An 18,631-nucleotide genomic window follows, 5' to 3' on the forward strand; every position below is an offset into this window, starting at 1 on the left:
AGTTTAGCTTGAAAGTATATAGCCTAATTTTGATTTGATGGATTGTTATATTGATAATCATGTAAAAATTACAAGCATAATTGTTAAGATTATTATTTTAGAGGGATATCACAAAACTCGAATTTTATGTGACGATAAGCAAACTAATTAAACCACAAACTGCAGCCTAAAATGCCCTTTTCGATCCATATACGCAAATTACTGCTTATGTGTTTTTGCCCCTAACCAGAAGAATGAGGGAAACAATGGCATTTCAAACTGTTCAACGTTTACGATTCACGCGAATCTAGTTATATTCTATATAGGCTATGTTGTCGAGGATAAGGAAAGCTCCATGGCTGAAGATAAATTAGTAACATTGTATAGGCTATGTATACTGCCTTTTGTCCAGCACCTGGGCTAGAGTGGAGGTGCATGCTCTATTACCTTTGTGGGCTAAAGAAGAGACCACGGAACTGTGATCATAGGGAAGTTATATTCTTATTAAGGATTTTATTCTTACTAAGGATTTTCTTATCTGCCTGTTTTATCGGCCACCATGGTCTGATACAGTTTCGTACTCGTCCGAATGCTATACATACAGAAGAGACCACGAAACTGTGATCATAGGGAAATGTTATATTCTTATTATAGACTATAAGATTTTCTTATGTTTTATCGGCCAATGCTCCACGGTCTGATACAGTTTCGTACGAATAACCTTCGACTGGGTTTTAGAATGATAGCCTATTGGGTTTAATGACTATTTGTCAATATTTCGCCACTTTGCTTTTCTAATTCAATGTACAGACACTGCACCGCACTTCATAACAAATGTAAGCATATATATAGGTGATTGTTGGCCTTAAAACCAGGGCATAGGCTGTTTTATTTTCAAAAGGCTTACACTGCTTTCTTGCAGAATATTTTCATCACGCATATATAGACTGTTCGATGTTCATCAAAATCTATACGTCCATCCTATCTTGGCCGAGGGTATGATCCAGTGTAGCCTATAGGTGTAGGGCCTACACTAATGCTACCTGTTTTAACCAAACTATACTGGCTATACTGGCTATGCAAGTAATGACAATAAAGATCTATCTAAAACAAAAACAGTTGCGCTGATATGGCTGATATCAAATTATTAGAAATTGAAGGCTAATATAAACTTACTACAGTGGCATTACATTGTATTGAAAATGTGTAGTTTGAATTGTCAATTAATTTAAAATATATATATATTAACCCAGTAGCCTAATTGATAAATATCCTTCCATCCATTATCCTCTTTTCTTCCCCGTAGCCTAAAGCGTCTTTGAGTAGAAGAGAGCGCTATATAAATCAGATGTATTATTATTGTCTTTTGTAAGCTCATATAGTCACATTCAACACTCAATCGCCAAAGCTTTAAAATCCAGAGATGGACAGTAGGCTATTATCTTTTTGTTTGTCGACATTGGCCTAATGCCATCCTCAAACAAAAAACACATTGAGAAAACATGTTAAGTGCATCACTTGAAAGGCTTTTATTTACACAAATATTATCCTGGAATATCCTTTCTTTATTAAAATTGCACATAAGAGGGTGGAAGTTGTTGGAGCACTGATTTGGCTTTATATTTGTATTATTATTATCTGAGTAGACCTTCCAACGCACCGCTTGCAAATCCTCGCTTAATATAGCAAGACGTCGTTCCAAATGTTCACCGTTCTTGATGAGATATAGGCTATAGGCTCTAAATACAGCTATATCTCGTGCCACCCTTTACCCCTTATCCCTGAACTTATTTGCCATTTTTTACTATTTTAAAACATTTTAAAATAGTTCAAATAACTGATCTACAAGCTCACACCGTGTCAATGTAGATTGGCTAGTTGAATTATTTTAAAATAGTATTAGTAATTGCAAATACATTTAGGGATATGGGGTGAGGGCGGCGCTGCTGGCGCAAGATAGTGCCCATATATAGTGTTAAAACAAAAAATAATTCAGTTGTTTGAGCTTTCCCTTCCAAAAAGTATTTTCCTCGTTAAATAGGCTTACTAGCGGGGTTTTCTTCAGCTATAGCAACTCTACACAACTCCGAAACCGCATGTCCGCAGCCGCATTAATCCTTAGACCGTATTTCTCACAGTGGACAATTTGGCAGATAACAATAATTTTGACTTTATCCATTATCCATTTGTCAAAGGTCCTTCCGTTGACCATGGAGTTGATCTGCCTTTTCTGTCCGGCGCCGATAGTCCTCCCCTGTGTGGTCCCTCCTCTGGCCTTCTGTCGTCGCCATCGCACTCGCCCCACATTTCTGTCACCTGTGGATAAATCAATGCCGATTTAAAGAAGTTAACGCCTATGTGTATTCCCGTATACTTTAATTTCTACCAACGTATCGGGTTATTTGCATGTTTGAAGTTTCGTTCGAGGTAATTTTAGATGTAGGCCATAATCCTCTTCTCAATGCTCTAGTCATATATACGCAACCCAATAACTGTCTACGTCTCATCAGCCAACTTGAATCTTGGCTCAAGTTGGCTGAGCCAAGATTCAAGTTCAAAAGCAAATTTCTCAAATAGCCTCATGCTTATAGCGACTGTGCGACAACTGTATAGGACTAGAAACTGTGTGATATATTTACAATGGAAAATTGGCCAGATGTGGCTAGCCGCTATATGCCTTTTTTTGTCTATGTGTGGGCACTGCGCTCATCCTACACGCGCATCACATAGGCCCACAAGCCATGCAGCACTTTACCCATTAAGTGACTTTCATATTTCATATTCCGTCTTTTTTGCATGGGCGTTGTATAAAAGAGTTGCTCTGATGATATTCTTGTTCAGCTATAGATTTATTAGGCTATTTTGATTTCAAGCTACTATTATACCGTAACCCATATGTCGATGAGTGTATAGGATATCCGTCTTTATCATTAAAGACAAAGTGGCCGAGAAGGGTGCCATACCGTTTTTCCATCTTAAACGTTTTAAACAGCACAAACATTGTTTGCAAGAAAGCTAAATGTCTTTAACTGTCCTTTAGAAGCTGCATGCCAAACACAGTTGTCGTCTTACAGGGTTTTATGGTTGGCTACACCCGTAGTCTAAATGTTGTAGCTTAGTCATTGTCATAAACGTTAAGCTTTCCCTGCTCGCCAAGGCTGAATTTGAATCTTACCTAATTCACATGTAGAAAGCATAATAGTTTTAGCTCCATTCTTTTTATTTAGTCCAACGCCTTTCATAAGAACATCACAGCAGAATGAATACAAGGATGTTTGGGGCCAAAAGTGTCACTATAGAAATAATATTTTGCTTTCCCCCTTTTTGGCAAAACTCTTTCATAAAAACATTCATGCAGCACATAGGACCATGTCGCTTTCATTTCAGTCACATAAAAAAAAACCCTGATCTTGTGAAACGTTGAGCAGATGTTATTGTGCAACAGAGAACACTATAAATGCGGTGTTTAATCATAACAAGCCTCCGATGAAACACGATATCAGTGTGCTGTATCACTGTCGCTTTAGGTGAATTGAGACCAATATACACAATATACAGCCTGAATATTAGGCTACGCTTATTTGGAATTCATGGAAGGTGAAGTTCATTAAACTGGACCGTCGTCTCTAAGTTTTTTGTTTCTTTTTTTGTTTCTTTTTTCCTTCTTCCTTTTGGTACAATATCGATCCATCTTGTAACCTAAAGCCATGCACACTCTCTTTAGTCTTTCCTCCCAGTTTGGTGTATATAGGAGGCTACATCGTTTCATGTCTATGCATAGTATATAGGCTACTGCACGCGGTCATGCAGGAGCAGTATAAAGGCAAAAGCAATCGCATGGTAACTCCATCCGGGGCATACTGTGCCCTTAAATGGTCAGAGGCTCTTCAGTACAAGGCCCTCCGCCGCGGGCGACGACCCTCTCCCTCCCCCGAACTTGAAGTCGACCGCACAGACAAACCGCTTTGGCGTTGAGAGCGTTTACGCTGCGCCATATATACTGTCTCTGTTTTAACCTATACAAAACTGTATCAGGTCGATCGCCTGTGGAATGGATCAGCAAATCCAAAACAGAATCCAGGCACATTACAAATTGTATTTTACAACTCTTTGATAGGTGTACTATGGCCAAACTTGAACTATATCTTAAGTTTTATACACATTTCAAATGTCTACACAGCCATTATGCCATATGGGTTTATTATGTTAAAAGTAAGTTAAGCTCTTACCTGTCTATGTTTCGATTCGTATGTATGTTTTTCTTTCGTCGCAGGAAAATCTCGGCTGCTGACTTTGAGTCCGTATAGGTGGCGACTTCCTATCACGCCTGGCCAGTTTTGTGGTGTCTGGCTGAGGAGAAAAAAAGACTCTTTAGAACACTATATAGGAGCTATAAAAACGCAGGTCTGTGCAGAGCTGGCTTTGGTTTTCCAGGGCACCCTGTGCTCAATTACAGCTTAAAAGCTCCAACACAAGTCGTAGAATTTGTCTGGATTGACTGAGAGGCGGAGCGTGTGGTCGCATAGACTGGAGTTGTTTGTGACCCTACACTTTATCCAAATAAATTGGCCTATCAAAGAGACGATGGATCGGATGGATGACACACATTGTATGGTAGTTCCCCGTCCTGATACAGTCACCGGATTTTAATTGGTACATGGAGCTTCTTATAGCAAAGGGGATATTTTAAGTTTATGTTACATAGCCTATGTGCCACCATGGCGCAACTTGCTGCCCCAGCAGCCCCATGTGTACACCGGCCGGATTTGGGTAAAGCGCGGTGGGGGCACAGAGAGTCCCGGCGGTCCTAATCCGTGCTCAGGTCTCTCATTCACAGCACATTAGCGTCAGGTTGCATGGCTCTCCCAAACTAGCTCGACGGTGGCCTCTCTGATTGAGGTGTTCATGCGTAAAGTGATACGTTAATGGGCTATTTCTGCAAATATTACATTCTAAACAGTATAGGCTATTGGATAAATAAAATAAAAAAATAGAAAATAAAATCGTGTTTTATAAGTGTTTTTAATGAGTGAGGTTCCAAATAGCCTACAGTAGCCATAGTGTTTCAGTTTAAAAATGTCTGCTTATTTATTTTTGCTGCCCTGAAACCTCAAATACTAACTCCCTATAGCCTATAACCAGCCGCATATTTCAAGTAATGACATTACAGATTAAAAATTGATTTTAAAATGGCACACTGGATGAAATGTTACTAGATTATTTTGCGCAATAACTGTGAGATATAGCAGCGGTCATTTTTAATTTCTGTGCAGCATTGCCCTCTTTGGTAAGATGTCCCGCCTTTGGTCTTTTTCCTATATATCACATGTTTATATCAACACAACGGGATTAAAGGCATTTTAAAATGCTGGGTAATAGAAGATACATGACATGGATGGAAACATCACTAGATGAACACTTAAAACATGTCTAGTGATTTCCAGCAGGCTATTATTTATTTTTAATAGTCTGCATATTACTCATGAGTCATGCATATTAAAATATTTGCGCCCAAACTGGGTGGAACTGGAGACACATGCAGGGTAACTGGTGTAGGCTATTAGGCCTGCTGCTTTCGGGGCACTTTGAGTATAGGCTATGCCCACGTGCGAGTCTAAAAAGCAAACCGCGAGTTTAGCATCATGGAATAGAATACTATTCTTTTATAGGCTAAAGTGGTGCGTATAGACCTAGTGTGGACTTTAATTGACCATCAATTCCTGTAGATTTTATGAATCTATTCACATGCAACCAAGGTTTCGGTATAGGGTATTGATCTCGTATTATATTCTTCCACTGCTGTCGTACCATTTTTAAATATTATATTTTTTAGAAGCTGTTCAGCTGATCTGATATTGTAGAGGTATATGGTTCTACATTCTAGGTAAATTAGTATGCCTATAAATTAGTAGTTAGTTAGTTTTTGCCGAAAGTTTTGCCGTCCATACAGCCAGGGAGAAACATCAAGCGTTACTTGAACATGACCATGATAACCAAATGTTCACTAAGCCAAATGCAGTGCTGTAAACTGTTAACTAATGACGACCAAACATTTTCAAAGACAGACTTCAAAACCAACCGGCTATAGCCTACGCCTATTTGCCTAGACTCATTTGGTTGCTGTTTGTTTGTTTTGTGTGATGTGTCTGGGACTAATCATTTAGTCTTTTGGTTCAAAGTTTAGGCTCAAATTTTGTATTTTATGAAATGGCCATTAATGCGTATTTGTCCACGTTCCGTCATGAAATAGCCTATATGATATTCAATAAAGCTCTAATTACATGCATTATTAAAGCGTACATCGCATATTATGAGGAATTGACATTCAATGTAGTTAAACCTTCGATTGCGATTTGTCATAAGCTGTACATTTTAACAGCCCGTGCGTTTATATATATTTTTTCTCTGACTTGCTGCATGTTGAGGAATTCATTTAGACCTTACATAGCGATAAACCACCAATGTCAAGCTTCAAGACATGCAGTAGTATGTCTCTTACTCATTCACTCTCCTACACACACACACACACACACACACACACACACACACACACACACACACACACACACACACACACACACACACACACACACACACACACACACACACACACACACACACACACCTAGGCTACACCTTCAATGAATAACTCCATTTAAGAACACACACACACACACACACACACACACACACACACACACACACACACACACACACACACACTCACTAGCTGAAAATCTGTCAATTTCTGCCGTCGGTCACGTGACCTACGCCTCCCTGGAATGGATGGAGATGGCCCTCCACGTCAGCTTACGTCTCAAAATTTCTGCCTCGCGAACCTGCTTCAAAGAGGCACGAGTCACGGCGCCTCAGAGCCATGTTAAGGGCGGCTATAGAGGCGAACCCAACATAGAAAAGTAGCGTGGAGGAATGATGGATTTTGACGAGAGGGTTCCCGTCGGATCGAACATGTATCTACCCAGTTGCACCTACTACGTTTCGGCGGGGGCTGACTTCTCCGGTCTGCCCTCGTTTTTGTCCCAGACCCCGTCTACCCGCCCCATGACATACTCCTACTCCTCTAACCTGCCGCAGGTCCAGCCCGTGCGAGAGGTGACGTTCAGGGACTATGCAGCCATTGACGCCTCCGCTAAATGGCCGCACCGGGGGAACTTGCCCCAGTGCTACCCCAGCGCGGAGGACATGGTGCACAGGGACTGTCTGTCGGCGCAGTCGGCAGTTGGGGACATGTTCGCCAAAAACAACCCCGCCGCCTATCACCACCACCACCACCATCACACGGGCGCAAGCGCTGCTGCTGCCTCCAATTTCTACGGGAATCATGTTGGCAGAAACGGTGTGCTGCCCCAAGCATTCGACCAGTTTTTCGAGACGGCGTACGGTAACACGTCGGAGAGCTCTTCCACAAATGACTACACGGGGGACAAAACGGCCACCAAGCAGCCGAGCTCTACTGCTGCGCCGGAGAGCACGCCTTCGTGCCGGGACACCGAGGGGAAGGAGCCCCGTGAGGAAGCCAGCAGCCCAGAGTCATCTTCCGGCAACAATGAGGAGAAATCGAGCAGCAGCAGTACGTATTAAGTCAGCGCCTTGGTTATGAGAGAAAGTTTGCAATCTAGCGCGCTGCTGTTAAAATTTTTATATGCTGTTTTATAAGCATATAAGGTTTATTGAGGGCCTGTAGATTTCCCCAACAAAACTTTGTTATAAACTGCGGGATCACGTGCTTGGAATTGAAATTGGCCGTGAAAGACATCAGGCCATGCAGTGATATTTCTAACGCTTTCCGATGTTTGCAAAAAAGAAACTATAGGTATGCGTATACATCATAATACACCATGGTCCTAATTCCGTGTATCATAAATGTACTAGTTTCACGGTTTCTTAGCGTTAAAGGAGCGCTTGCATGTAATGAGGGTGGTGCCTCTGGTTTAGGGTTTAGCACATATACCAGCCCTTGTGTTAAAGCCATTATGGAGTGTGCATATATTCTACCATTGTACATTTTCCATGTCCTCTTGATTCGTGATATAGACAGAATATTTATTTCAAATAAATAAATAAAATAGCCTATATACAACATCTAAATATATCATCCACTGGCCGTGGCCAATAGGATTCAAGGGGAAGCTTGCTGTTTTGTTTTGTTTTTCTTGATGGGAAAAGGTCAATACTATAGTGTGTTGTATAGCAATCCAATGATTTGTACTGGTTTAAGTCTGATTATATTTTTTTAACATATGGTTCCCAAAATATGAAAACAGGACAAAAATGATCAACACTATATGGACATGTTTTTCGTCCATGCGTAATATGGGTAACATTAAGGCGCATAATCAGCCCTTGGCTAATTTGAGCTGTTTATATTTTCTATATGACCGCATTATATATACTCTTCTCTTTTCCCCTGCAGATGGACAGAGGACACGTAAGAAACGGTGTCCTTATTCCAAATACCAGATCAGAGAACTTGAACGAGAATTTTTTTTCAGTGTGTACATTAACAAGGAGAAACGTCTGCAGCTCTCGCGGATGCTCAACCTCACCGATCGACAAGTGAAGATTTGGTTCCAGAACCGTCGCATGAAGGAGAAGAAGCTGAACAGAGACAGATTACAATATTACACGTCCAATCCTCTACTGTAGGGGTGTCGGCGGGGGGGGATCAAACAGCCACAGCTGCGATCCTCTGGCGTGGGACTGACGGACTGATTGACGGGCGGTGTCTTTGCCTCCAACAATGGCCGCAACAGCAGCAACAACATGCTCGACGGTTAATTTCAAGTTCGAGGACATGCTGTAAAACATGATTTGAATCATTTAAAGGATGAGCATGAATTGAGGCCCTCTAATGACTTTATTTCGCTCCTCAGATTTCATTTGAAAATATTAAAGCGGAATTAGTCTTCACTAAAGCTATATGCCGCTTGTGAAGGCTCGTAGCCTGTACTGTTGTGAGTCACAGACCGCCTTGTTAATTTTCTTTTCACGCGGGCAACATTACCAGTCTGAAATAGACTGACCCCAGTGTATTTTGTAATCAAAAGACGTATTTTATTTTTGTATGTCTTTAAGTCAGAAGAAGTTGTAACGTTGTGGGTTCTTGATGGTAAATATGGGACTTAACTGAGACTAAAGACTTTGGTGTGACCAAATAATGCGTCTGTGCGGATGAGAATGTAATGTGTTTTCTGTTTGTGAACTTATTTATTTTGTAGCCACTTGTTTACTATGTCATTTAATGTCACGGCTAACCAAGTTTAAAGTCCATCCAGGAACAGGCTGTTGGGAGTCCCTGTTCAGTTTGGGCTGACCACAAATTGTATTATTGACCTTCAAGTAGGGCTGATATTTCTATTTGTGTATAGCTTTCACCACCCGTTCCACATTTGGTTTTTCAATTTGTGGAGTCTATTAATACCAATCATTTGATAATTAGTTATACAGGCCAAACCAGAGATAAGCTTGTATATAGTATATAGATCCACGGGTCGACTTGCACTGAGATATACAGGCCTTAAACACACTCATACAGGTTATATGCAATGGCCTTCTCGGTATGTCGACACATTGATTCAACACGACAGAATACTTTTTTCATTACTCAGTGATCCTTTTGGTACGTTATTGTCTAAATACAATACATTAAATACATTTTTCAGACGTCTTGTCATTGGTCAGGGTCATCGCATTGAATCAGTTGCTATGATATGCCCAAAATATTCTGTATTATCCTATATTTCGAAATTAAAAATGAAAAGATTATTGAAACAATTGACATTGTGCCTGGTTGTTGTTTTATAAACCCGCATTCATTCCATTTAGCATGTAACGTGCACGTTTGTAAGCCTATAGGCTTATACGTTTGTGAAGAAAATGTGAAGGGGACATTCCGCGCCGCCTTACATTTACGCACGTAGAATTCGGACAAGAAGTTCATATTTTTACCTCTTTTCTGTAACATTCATATGTTTGTATATATATGGACAACGTGTAAAAACTGCATAATTACTAGATCCTATATAGCGCCCAACTACTGAATGTAGGCTGTTAGGCCTACCAACATATGAAAAGAATGCGCTTGTGGTTGTCAGGAAACAATACATGAAGACAAATTAAGATAATTCTTTTTTTTTTAATCTAGTTTATATATAAACTTGTCATCCCCATCTCAATGTGTGTTTTAGCGATATGCTTTCCTAAATTTTAAATCGTAGTCCACAAAGTCAATTACATTGTAAGATTGTATTATGTTTTAGGAAACAGAGCTTATGTATAGTGAAATCCATTGGCTTTGAACTTCTTTCTCTATTCCACTCTTAATAACGTCTGTTGTGGCCGCATGCAATCATTTAAAATGTTGCTCTATATGCTGTGTGTGTGTGTGTGTGTGTGTGTGTGTGTGTGTGTGTGTGTGTGTGTGTGTGTGTGTGTGTGTGTGTGTGTGTGTGTGTGTGTGTGTGTGTGTGTGTTTGTGTCTTTATAACCTGTCATTCACTCATTGGGTTTGAAAATACTTTTCTAACAACATTCTCCTTTAGCACGGACCGCCATATTTGCTGTTGTTATCACTGTGTTTATGGGAGCTAGCCGCAGCGCATTGGCGTTCATATATGACAGTCAAAAGGGCCATAAACGCGGGGAGAGAGGCTGAAGTTTATGGTTGCTTCTCTCTGCCATAGTCCGGCCTTGCCTTCGCGCATCCTTTACTGCGCGCTGGAATTCCGTCCCTAATTACGGGACATCCTCCCCGTTGCCGCGGCAACGCAACCATAAAAGCTGTCTGAGAGTCTGGAGCATTTGTACAATTGGAGTGCAGTGCAATAAACTGTCTGAGACCCAAGGTTATTAACTGTGTTACCAGGGAGGCGAGAGAGACAACAGGGAGGGGACGGATAGGAAAAGCTCCCGCTTGCCCATCGACTTCATTTGAGAATGTTTTCCCCATTGCGCGGATTATCCACCTCGATTCGGGGGTGGTGGCGGCGACGACTGGACTGACGACTACCTTCTCCTTGCCGCCGGGCGGCGCTAATGGGACCAATGTCATGGCCGTGGATCTTTTTCTGTCTGCAGGCGCTCGCAACAAGAATGCCTCAACATTCATGCATGCAGGTAAAAGTTATTTACGCACACAGCAAGGCTGTAGAAGTTATTCTGTGCCATTCGACATTGTGTGTGCTTGTTTCAGTATGCTGACTGACTCTGCTATTGCACGTGGAGGCAATGTGTATGTGTTTTCCCTGGCCCTGACAATAGCATAACTATAATATTGCATGGTGTTTTAAGGTCCGTGCGGTAGGCTAGTATTACTGGAGGCCCTAATAAGGCAACACATCTGTGCCAAGCCTCCATGCTGCATGTGCTATTCATTTTGCTGAGCTCGGAGTATTTATGGTTGAGGTGTAGCATGGTATACGCGTGTACCTGGCTAAATCCGCAACCCATACAACCCATGGCAGCTACGGCTGTTATGCGTTTGGGTAACTGTGCCCTAATTATTTAAAATGGAAGTAGTTAATGTCTGTCTTAACGACAGAGCAGTGAGCTGGTGGATGTTGGATACAAAATCAGGCTAATGATTCCATTTTCTGATGGTCTCCGTGCTAATGCACCTCCTCTTAAATCACAACAACCATAGCGGGGCCTTTGCTCGTTCATGGTCCACAGCTTTTCATCAAGAAATCCGTCTCTGCAGCATTTGGTGTCCTTCCAAAACACATCATTCTCCGCGTGTGCCAAGTGTATGAAGGATGTGATTGAGAACGTAGATTCGATTGTGATATGGCAGATCGTGTCTCCCTTTCCTTCCTGTCTTTCAGGGAAACATGCAGTGCCGAGGGAGGGAGGGGGGTGTGGGGGGTATTCGGTGTCAGTCCAAGGCGTGAGGGGTTATTCTGGACCTACAAGCGTGTGGACCATGAGCCCCCTTTTCCTTTGTCTCTTGTGAAAAATAAATGCTTCCGCTGGATGTAATAAAACGCCGCATTATTGTTCATAACTGCACTCGGGACGAACATGATCCGGCTCAAACGGCCTCTTCGGCCACGATTATATGGGCCTGATCAAAGCCAGTGGTCAGAGTCGACTGTTTTAAGGAAATAATAGCTGGGCAGCTGTGAAAATGAAGATTTAATAGATGCAATTAATAACTGTAAGTCTGTAACACAACGATATGGATAGGGGCCTTGATGCCAATACACAGAACCATGAAGTGTGCGGACCAAAACAATTTAACATGGGTGCACATAATTAATTGATGTGGGTATTCAGTTTCCGTAGTGGCTCGTGTGTCTTATAAGAGTGGAGATAGTCGTGTAGGAATTTATATATATATATATATAATAAATTATTACACGACTATCTCCGCACTTATATATATATATAGCGTTTGATTAGTGTATGTGTCTGCACTAGTAGTTTTCCAATGTAAGTTTAGGGGAGTTTATTACTAAAGCACAAATGGTCAGTGCGGCTTTGACAAAGCCCATCTCAAACCCTTTCTCAAATTCACCAATTTATGAAACGATAGCCCTAGCCTGGCTTATTGCGTTAACTCCATCTACAAAGTACATGGTATCAAAAACAGTAAACAACAATAATATATTGTTTTGTATTTTTTACGTTTAGTTTTAGAGCAGACTTGTTAATTTCTAGCGCCAACGCGCTAATGGACAAGCCAGTGTACTTTCACTGACAAATGACCTGCCAATTGACAGACTATTTGAAAACTCAAATGAGCCTAATTTACGCATCTCTTCCAAATTTTACCCTATATGGACTCCAGGCCACAAACAAGCCCGGGGGGCTCCCCGCCACCTGGCCCTGGTAATGGCAAAGCTGGGTGAGATTAACTTCAACCTGGAGGGAGCACATGGCCAAGGACACCGCGAAATAGTGGGAGAGTTTTATTGTGGTCCTTATTGCACCAAATTGGACCGGCAGGATGACTTGTATGTGCATTGTGTATGTGGCACCCACACAGGGGGGGCACATTTGGTCATTCCAATCATGTAATGTTTGTCACGCAAACAAATAGTTTCTATACACTATTTTGTGCAATTTCTTGTTTAAACGTGCATGGCTCTCCGGTCATATAGGGTAAAGCTTGTGGTCACACGAAATAATATTTACATGTTCTCTAACAGTCTATAAACTAAAGTAAAGCCTTTTACTACTCCTTACCACGCTGTGCGTAATGATCAGTTTGGCCCGCAAGGAACCATTATCATTTTTAAATAAACATTGGACTAAACTGACGTAAAATGTAAGGAAATGTCTTGGAATCCGAACTGTACATATATACCTTAAGTATAATGTATGTACATTTTTCATTTATTGTCATACTGATTTACATTGTCATGTGACTATATATGAAATTAAAATGTGGGTAAATCTGCTTTAGCGCCATGGAATGTCAACATCAACGTAGCTATTATGTTTTTTATTAAAGCGTCCAATGTTGAATTAAAACAGGGCGTAAATTGCTATGTTTTTGTAAACTGCTATCGAAAACGTAGATTTATTTTGCCTGATATGGTGACTTTCAGTACTGTCTCGTTTGCTATAGTGTTTACGCACGGCCCCTTTTTATTATTATGCATATTTGCTTATAAATTCTAACCTCGGTGGCACCAGGGCACATGAGTAAAAATGCACATATGCTTAGTTTATAAATCACAAGATAATACAATAACATGAGGAGGTCACCTGAAGACCCGTACAATTTTAGCAACTGTCTCTTTGTCTGGAAAAATAGTGTACTTGGGCGCTTGTTATTCAGTCGACCAGGTAAAATGTCAGGATTATCCTTAACACCACTCCTTTTTTATACTGCAGAGGGACGCATCCCTACTATCTTTATCTTCAGGCAAGACGATGCACCAGGAAAAAAAAACTATCTCGCTAACTCTTTTGCCAAAGGCGAATCTTCTACAATTAATGCATTTTATCACCATCCACTTCAGTGGCATGTTATTTTATGCCTTTGTTGTTGTATGGGTTTCAGTAACCCAGTGCTTTTAATCTCAATTGGCCAGTATAATGGGATGCTTTATTTAACCTCTGCTGGCATTTTTTTTTATGAGTTACAGTCATGTTTGAAACGAAAGGGATTTGTTTTGGGGTTTTTCAAACGTGTCCATAATCACCCTTTGATGAATTTAAAACTACAAACTGATAGTCCTGGTTGTATCTTTTAGCATTTTAATTTTTTAAAGCATTTATAGCCTGTAATCTGGTCTTTATGGTAACATTTATTCTACAAATGGGGAAACAAAAACTTCTTCACTGCTAAAATAACTCTGTGCATTCTGTAGCCTGTCTGTGTGGTATTTCACGTGCTTTGCGAGCGTCCATGCGCGCAATTTGAACATGTTCTAAAGTTTATATTGTGGAAGACTTTTCTACTTTATATATAGGGTAATGGTGGTGCATTAAACCGAGGTGAGAGAACACACTGATTGCTGTGCTGTCTGCTTTCTCTGCCTCAGCCCCATGATGGATATGACTACGTAGCCTCGGAGTGGGAGGGACTGCCCGGCTCTAAGCCTCTCCATTGGCTTTCCAGTCAGCACGGCAGAGAGGGGGGTACCTCTAATCATATCCAGCATGTTTTGCACAAGAAATGTCAGCCAGAAAGGGCTATCTTCTCCCTTCGCCAAAATACACCACAATAATGTCATGTTCGGACAGTCCGTCAGGAAATGCGTTTTTAGTGGATTCTCTGATCAGTGGCCGCACCGAGGGCGGTGGAGGGCACTACCCAGGGAGCGCCGTGTGTGTGCCCCATAGCGCCGCAGATGTGCCTTACGGACTACACAACTATGGATACTTCCCAGGTATGGGTAAGCGGACCGAGGTCGCCCCCCAAACTATGGTGCCCGCGTCAGGGGCATACATGTCTAGCATGGAGATGTGGATGGACGCGCAGAGGTCATGTCGAATGGAGCAAGAGCAGCCGGTGGGTCCCCAGGTCGCGCCCTGCTCCTTCCCGCAGAACATTAAGGAAGAGAGTGCTTACTGTCTGTATGAGCCGCAGAAGTGCCCCAAAGCTTCCACTGCCGAAGACCTCACGTATTCCCGGCTAACTACAGCTGGCGCCGGCTCGGGCTCGTGCACAGTCACGGATGGAGGTGGCGGCGGGGGCTCTGTGCCTGTGCCGGGCTACTTCCGCTTGTCTCAGACGCACGCACATTCTCATAAACTTTACAACGGCCCCCAGCCGAACCCTTCCCATTCTCATTTTGGCCTACACCCCCCTGCGCCCGCTCGCTTCCACACTCCGCCGACGCCGACCTCCGCTGCACCAGCCACGGCGCAGGAGGGAAGAAACACCGAGGAGCCCGTCTCCTCGGGAAACGGAGCCCTGCAGGCGCACGCACGGCCGGCGGAGCTCGACGAGGCACGGGAGTCGTCGGATGCAGAAGCTTCCTCTGCTGACGAGGCAGAAGAGGCTGACAAAGAGAAGGCGACAAAGGCCACCAAAGGTGAGCGTTGGGATCGTTTAAGGTGTGGTTCTTCACAGTTGTTTTGGATTGCATGCAATGCAGGTATGCGACGCTTGAAGGATTTCCACGCACCTGTCAGTGAAGCTTTTAGTAAACTTTATGGCTCCAGCAACAATTCAAGTGGCGCTTTTTGAAAGCTGTATGTATATATAAACAAGTAGGCTATCTTTGCTGCCATTGACACCAATAATTGTTATTTTTGCTTTTCTACAAAAGCAGGGATATGATCTCTTAAATAATAGCATAACAACACATAACGTCTTTAACACATGCGTCTTTAAACCAAAACATAAGCATATCAGTCAAAGTGACAGGGAATGTTTTACCTATGTTTGTGAATTCTAAACATCAGCAAAGTTCGAATAAAATGTGAAACGTTAAAATAGGCCACTAAGCTGTATATAAACAACATGTACTTGTTGTAAGATATTTTACAGCTGCGTAAAACTGCATAGCACAGACATAAATAGGACTAAGTCCATGAGCCATGCCCATAATGTCTTTATCTACTATACAATTTCCCCCATGGCCTTGTTGTGATGTTTAAACTTTAACCTTTGTTCGACCACTGCTGTAAACATGTAATTGACAATTATTCTAAATTCTGCAATTGTTAGTAGCACGTTTCAAGCTTGTACATTATTCAAGCTAGGCTAAAGTCAAGGGAATCAAATGGTGAGGCCTATATTTTACGCATACCTTCCAAAACACACACACACACACACACACACACACACACACACACACACACACACACACACACACACACACACACACACACACACACACACACACACACACACACAAGGGAGGGGGGGAGAGACTAGGCTATATGGCTAGACAGTAAAATGGTGCACAATGTGAATAACTCTTGGTGCTGAATTGACCCAAATTGACCCTTATTTTTACTCTCATAATTAAATGTGCTAGGTAGCTATAGTTCCCCCAGTCATGTCATACAGCACGAACTATAGCAATATATTATCATGCATGTATCTCATATATTTCCCCCTATAGGAGACACAAAAACCGAAAGCACGGCCAACTGGCTGACAGCAAAAAGCGGCAGGAAGAAACGTTGCCCTTACACCAAGCACCAGACACTGGAGCTCGAGAAGGAGTTCCTCTTCAACATGTACCTGACTCGCGAGCGTCGCCTAGAGATCAGTAAGGGCGTGCACCTGACCGACAGACAGGTCAAAATCTGGTTCCAGAACCGCAGAATGAAACTCAAGAAAATGACGCGAGAAAACAGGATCCGCGAACTCACGTCCAATTATGGCTTTTCGTGATGAACAAGAGAAAAACATAACATACATTTTGGTGGAAGGTATAATGACTCAAATGACTCATTTCATTTGTGGAGGAGGGGAGGAGGGGGGGGCATATTTTCAGGCTTAGCTAAAAGCCAATGCAACGTCCTCTGAAGCTACTGAGAAAAAAAAAGAAAAAGAAAGAATCGTGAATGTTATGGGTTCACCCTGTTTTTCTGATGTTGTGTTTTGTATTGTTGATTCCATTCTGTTATATTTCTGTCGTCCTGCAGTTGAATATTTTGTCGTCAGTGGAATTACATTGATGCAATTCAAAACAGTCGTTCCTATACGGAACATGGTTCCAATAGCCTACAAATATATACCAAAATAGTCTATTTCTAAATTGAGTTATCCACATTTAAAACATGTATATTTTTTTAAATTGGAATTGCATGGTTAAACCTATTCAGAACTATTTTTTGCATTTAAAACACAGCAATTTTGATCACTTTGAAACATAATAGGCCTAATGCTTATACACACGGGATTGATAATTCACCATTGGTCATTAGTTGTATAGCTACCATGCTATGTAGGCCTATTCTATGTATGAGCTAAATGTATAAATTGAGGGGGAAAAAATATTAATTCAAGGGCGTAAACCGAGGAACATGTGCAACGTGGAGGAATGTTTTTATTGTACATTATGGTGTAAATATGACCTTGTGTTTTTGTGTAATGCTTAATAAATTATCAGTTCGCATTTAATGAGTAGCAGCTTAAATTTGCATCATTCATTTGGTATTTCTTGGTATTTGTTATATTTTGGGCTGTCTGAAATTCTCAGAGTATAGGCTATATACTGCTTTGTCTACAGCGCTGTTCTAAATAGGCTATAGCCTATACTATATATTTTTTTTGTATTAACGATACATTTGTAACCGAAGATAGGTGTGATGCACAGATGCAGCTATTTGCATGTTGTCTTGTTTGGGTAGCATAAGCTAAAAATGTTTTAAGGGCCACTGTATATGGCTATCGGAAATAATGAACGTATTATCCTCCTAGCCAAGGAGGCTATAACGTGTCTAGGTCGTCCAGCTGCATGCCTAGCCGGCTATTGTAGAGTTTTATGACTCGTCTGTATATGACGATTCTCGCTCTCCTCAAAGCCTAGCTTCAGTCGAGAGAGAGCCCTTAGGACGGAGAGGAGGCCTGACACCGTGCTAGAAATGTGGACCGCATATAACTAAAATGTGGATAAAATAGTCATTTCTTGGTTAGTTTGGGAGTGCTTGGATTCACTGTTGGAACAATGGGTAAGTCGCTTTACTATTGTGCATGTGGGATTTTGCGTCTTGCTACTCGCCTATAGTCCTTAGCATAATCACTAGCTTAAACAACGTAATTGCATTTTTCCCAATATTGACTGTTTTGTGCACTTGATTGTGGGACCCGCACGACGTCGATGGTGCATTGGGACTTGTCTGGTGTGTGTTTTACGCGAGGCCATGGATCGACTGTCGAGTGGTTTAGGTAGTTTCATGTTGTTGGGATCCATTTGAACCCCCTGCAACACGAAACTGTCTTAATTGCCCCAGTTATATGCACCGAGACCTGTCAGGCGAGCAAATCTGGAACATAAATGTGATGGGGAGTTGTTGAAAGTGGAGGAAAGGTAGGCCTATTTTGTCACCATGCTTATAAAAGCCATGGGCTTAAGTCGGAGAGCGTGGTTGCATGCTGTGGATTTCTAACCTGTCTCCTCTAATGTTCTCTCTTGTCCTTTCGACTCGGGTTTTCTCTCTCCTTTACATTAATCCTCGGTATAGACGTTAATCCTATATTTAACTTGGTCGTCGAAGC

General features: G+C 41.8%; 2 protein-coding genes and 1 long non-coding RNA gene across 4 annotated transcripts in view; 2 read left to right on the top strand and 1 right to left on the bottom strand.

The window, feature by feature from the left end:
- Positions 1-17,521, top strand: part of LOC306938217 (homeobox protein Hox-A10-like) — a 71,890-nt gene extending 54,369 nt beyond the window's left edge. The window contains exons 3-5 of one of the 2 annotated variants that reach the window (XM_079522282.1): positions 10,865-11,115; positions 14,493-15,488; positions 16,527-17,521. In XM_079522282.1, coding sequence (XP_079378408.1) covers positions 14,627-15,488; positions 16,527-16,801 — 1,137 coding nt within the window. In that variant the 5' untranslated portion in view covers positions 10,865-11,115; positions 14,493-14,626 and the 3' untranslated portion in view covers positions 16,802-17,521. The remainder of the gene's footprint in view (positions 1-10,864; positions 11,116-14,492; positions 15,489-16,526) is intronic. The other variant, XM_079522281.1, reaches the window with a different exon arrangement.
- Positions 1,503-15,154, bottom strand: LOC306938220. The gene is made up of 3 exons (XR_013791689.1): positions 15,023-15,154; positions 4,209-4,329; positions 1,503-2,295 (listed from the first exon to the last, which is right to left on the bottom strand). It is a non-coding gene; the product is annotated as an uncharacterized lncRNA (long non-coding RNA).
- hoxa11a (homeobox A11a) lies at positions 6,715-9,723 on the top strand. The gene is made up of 2 exons (XM_079522283.1): positions 6,715-7,570; positions 8,414-9,723. The coding sequence occupies exons 1-2, from the start codon at positions 6,910-6,912 to the stop codon at positions 8,644-8,646; spliced, it is 894 nt and encodes a 297-aa protein (XP_079378409.1). The 5' UTR covers positions 6,715-6,909; the 3' UTR covers positions 8,647-9,723.
- Positions 17,522-18,631: the final 1,110 nt, after the last annotated feature.

This window comes from Electrona antarctica (assembly GCF_951216825.1).
Source record: "Electrona antarctica genome assembly, chromosome: 15".
Classification (NCBI taxonomy): Eukaryota; Metazoa; Chordata; class Actinopteri; order Myctophiformes; family Myctophidae; genus Electrona; species Electrona antarctica.

Coding starts and splice junctions, on each gene's coding strand:
- hoxa11a (XM_079522283.1), top strand. CDS start 6,910: ATGATGGATTTTGACGAGAGGGTTCCCGTCGGATCGAACATGTATCTA. Junction 7,571..8,413: donor GGAGAAATCGAGCAGCAGCA/GTACGTATTAAG, acceptor TTTCCCCTGCAG/ATGGACAGAGGACACGTAAG.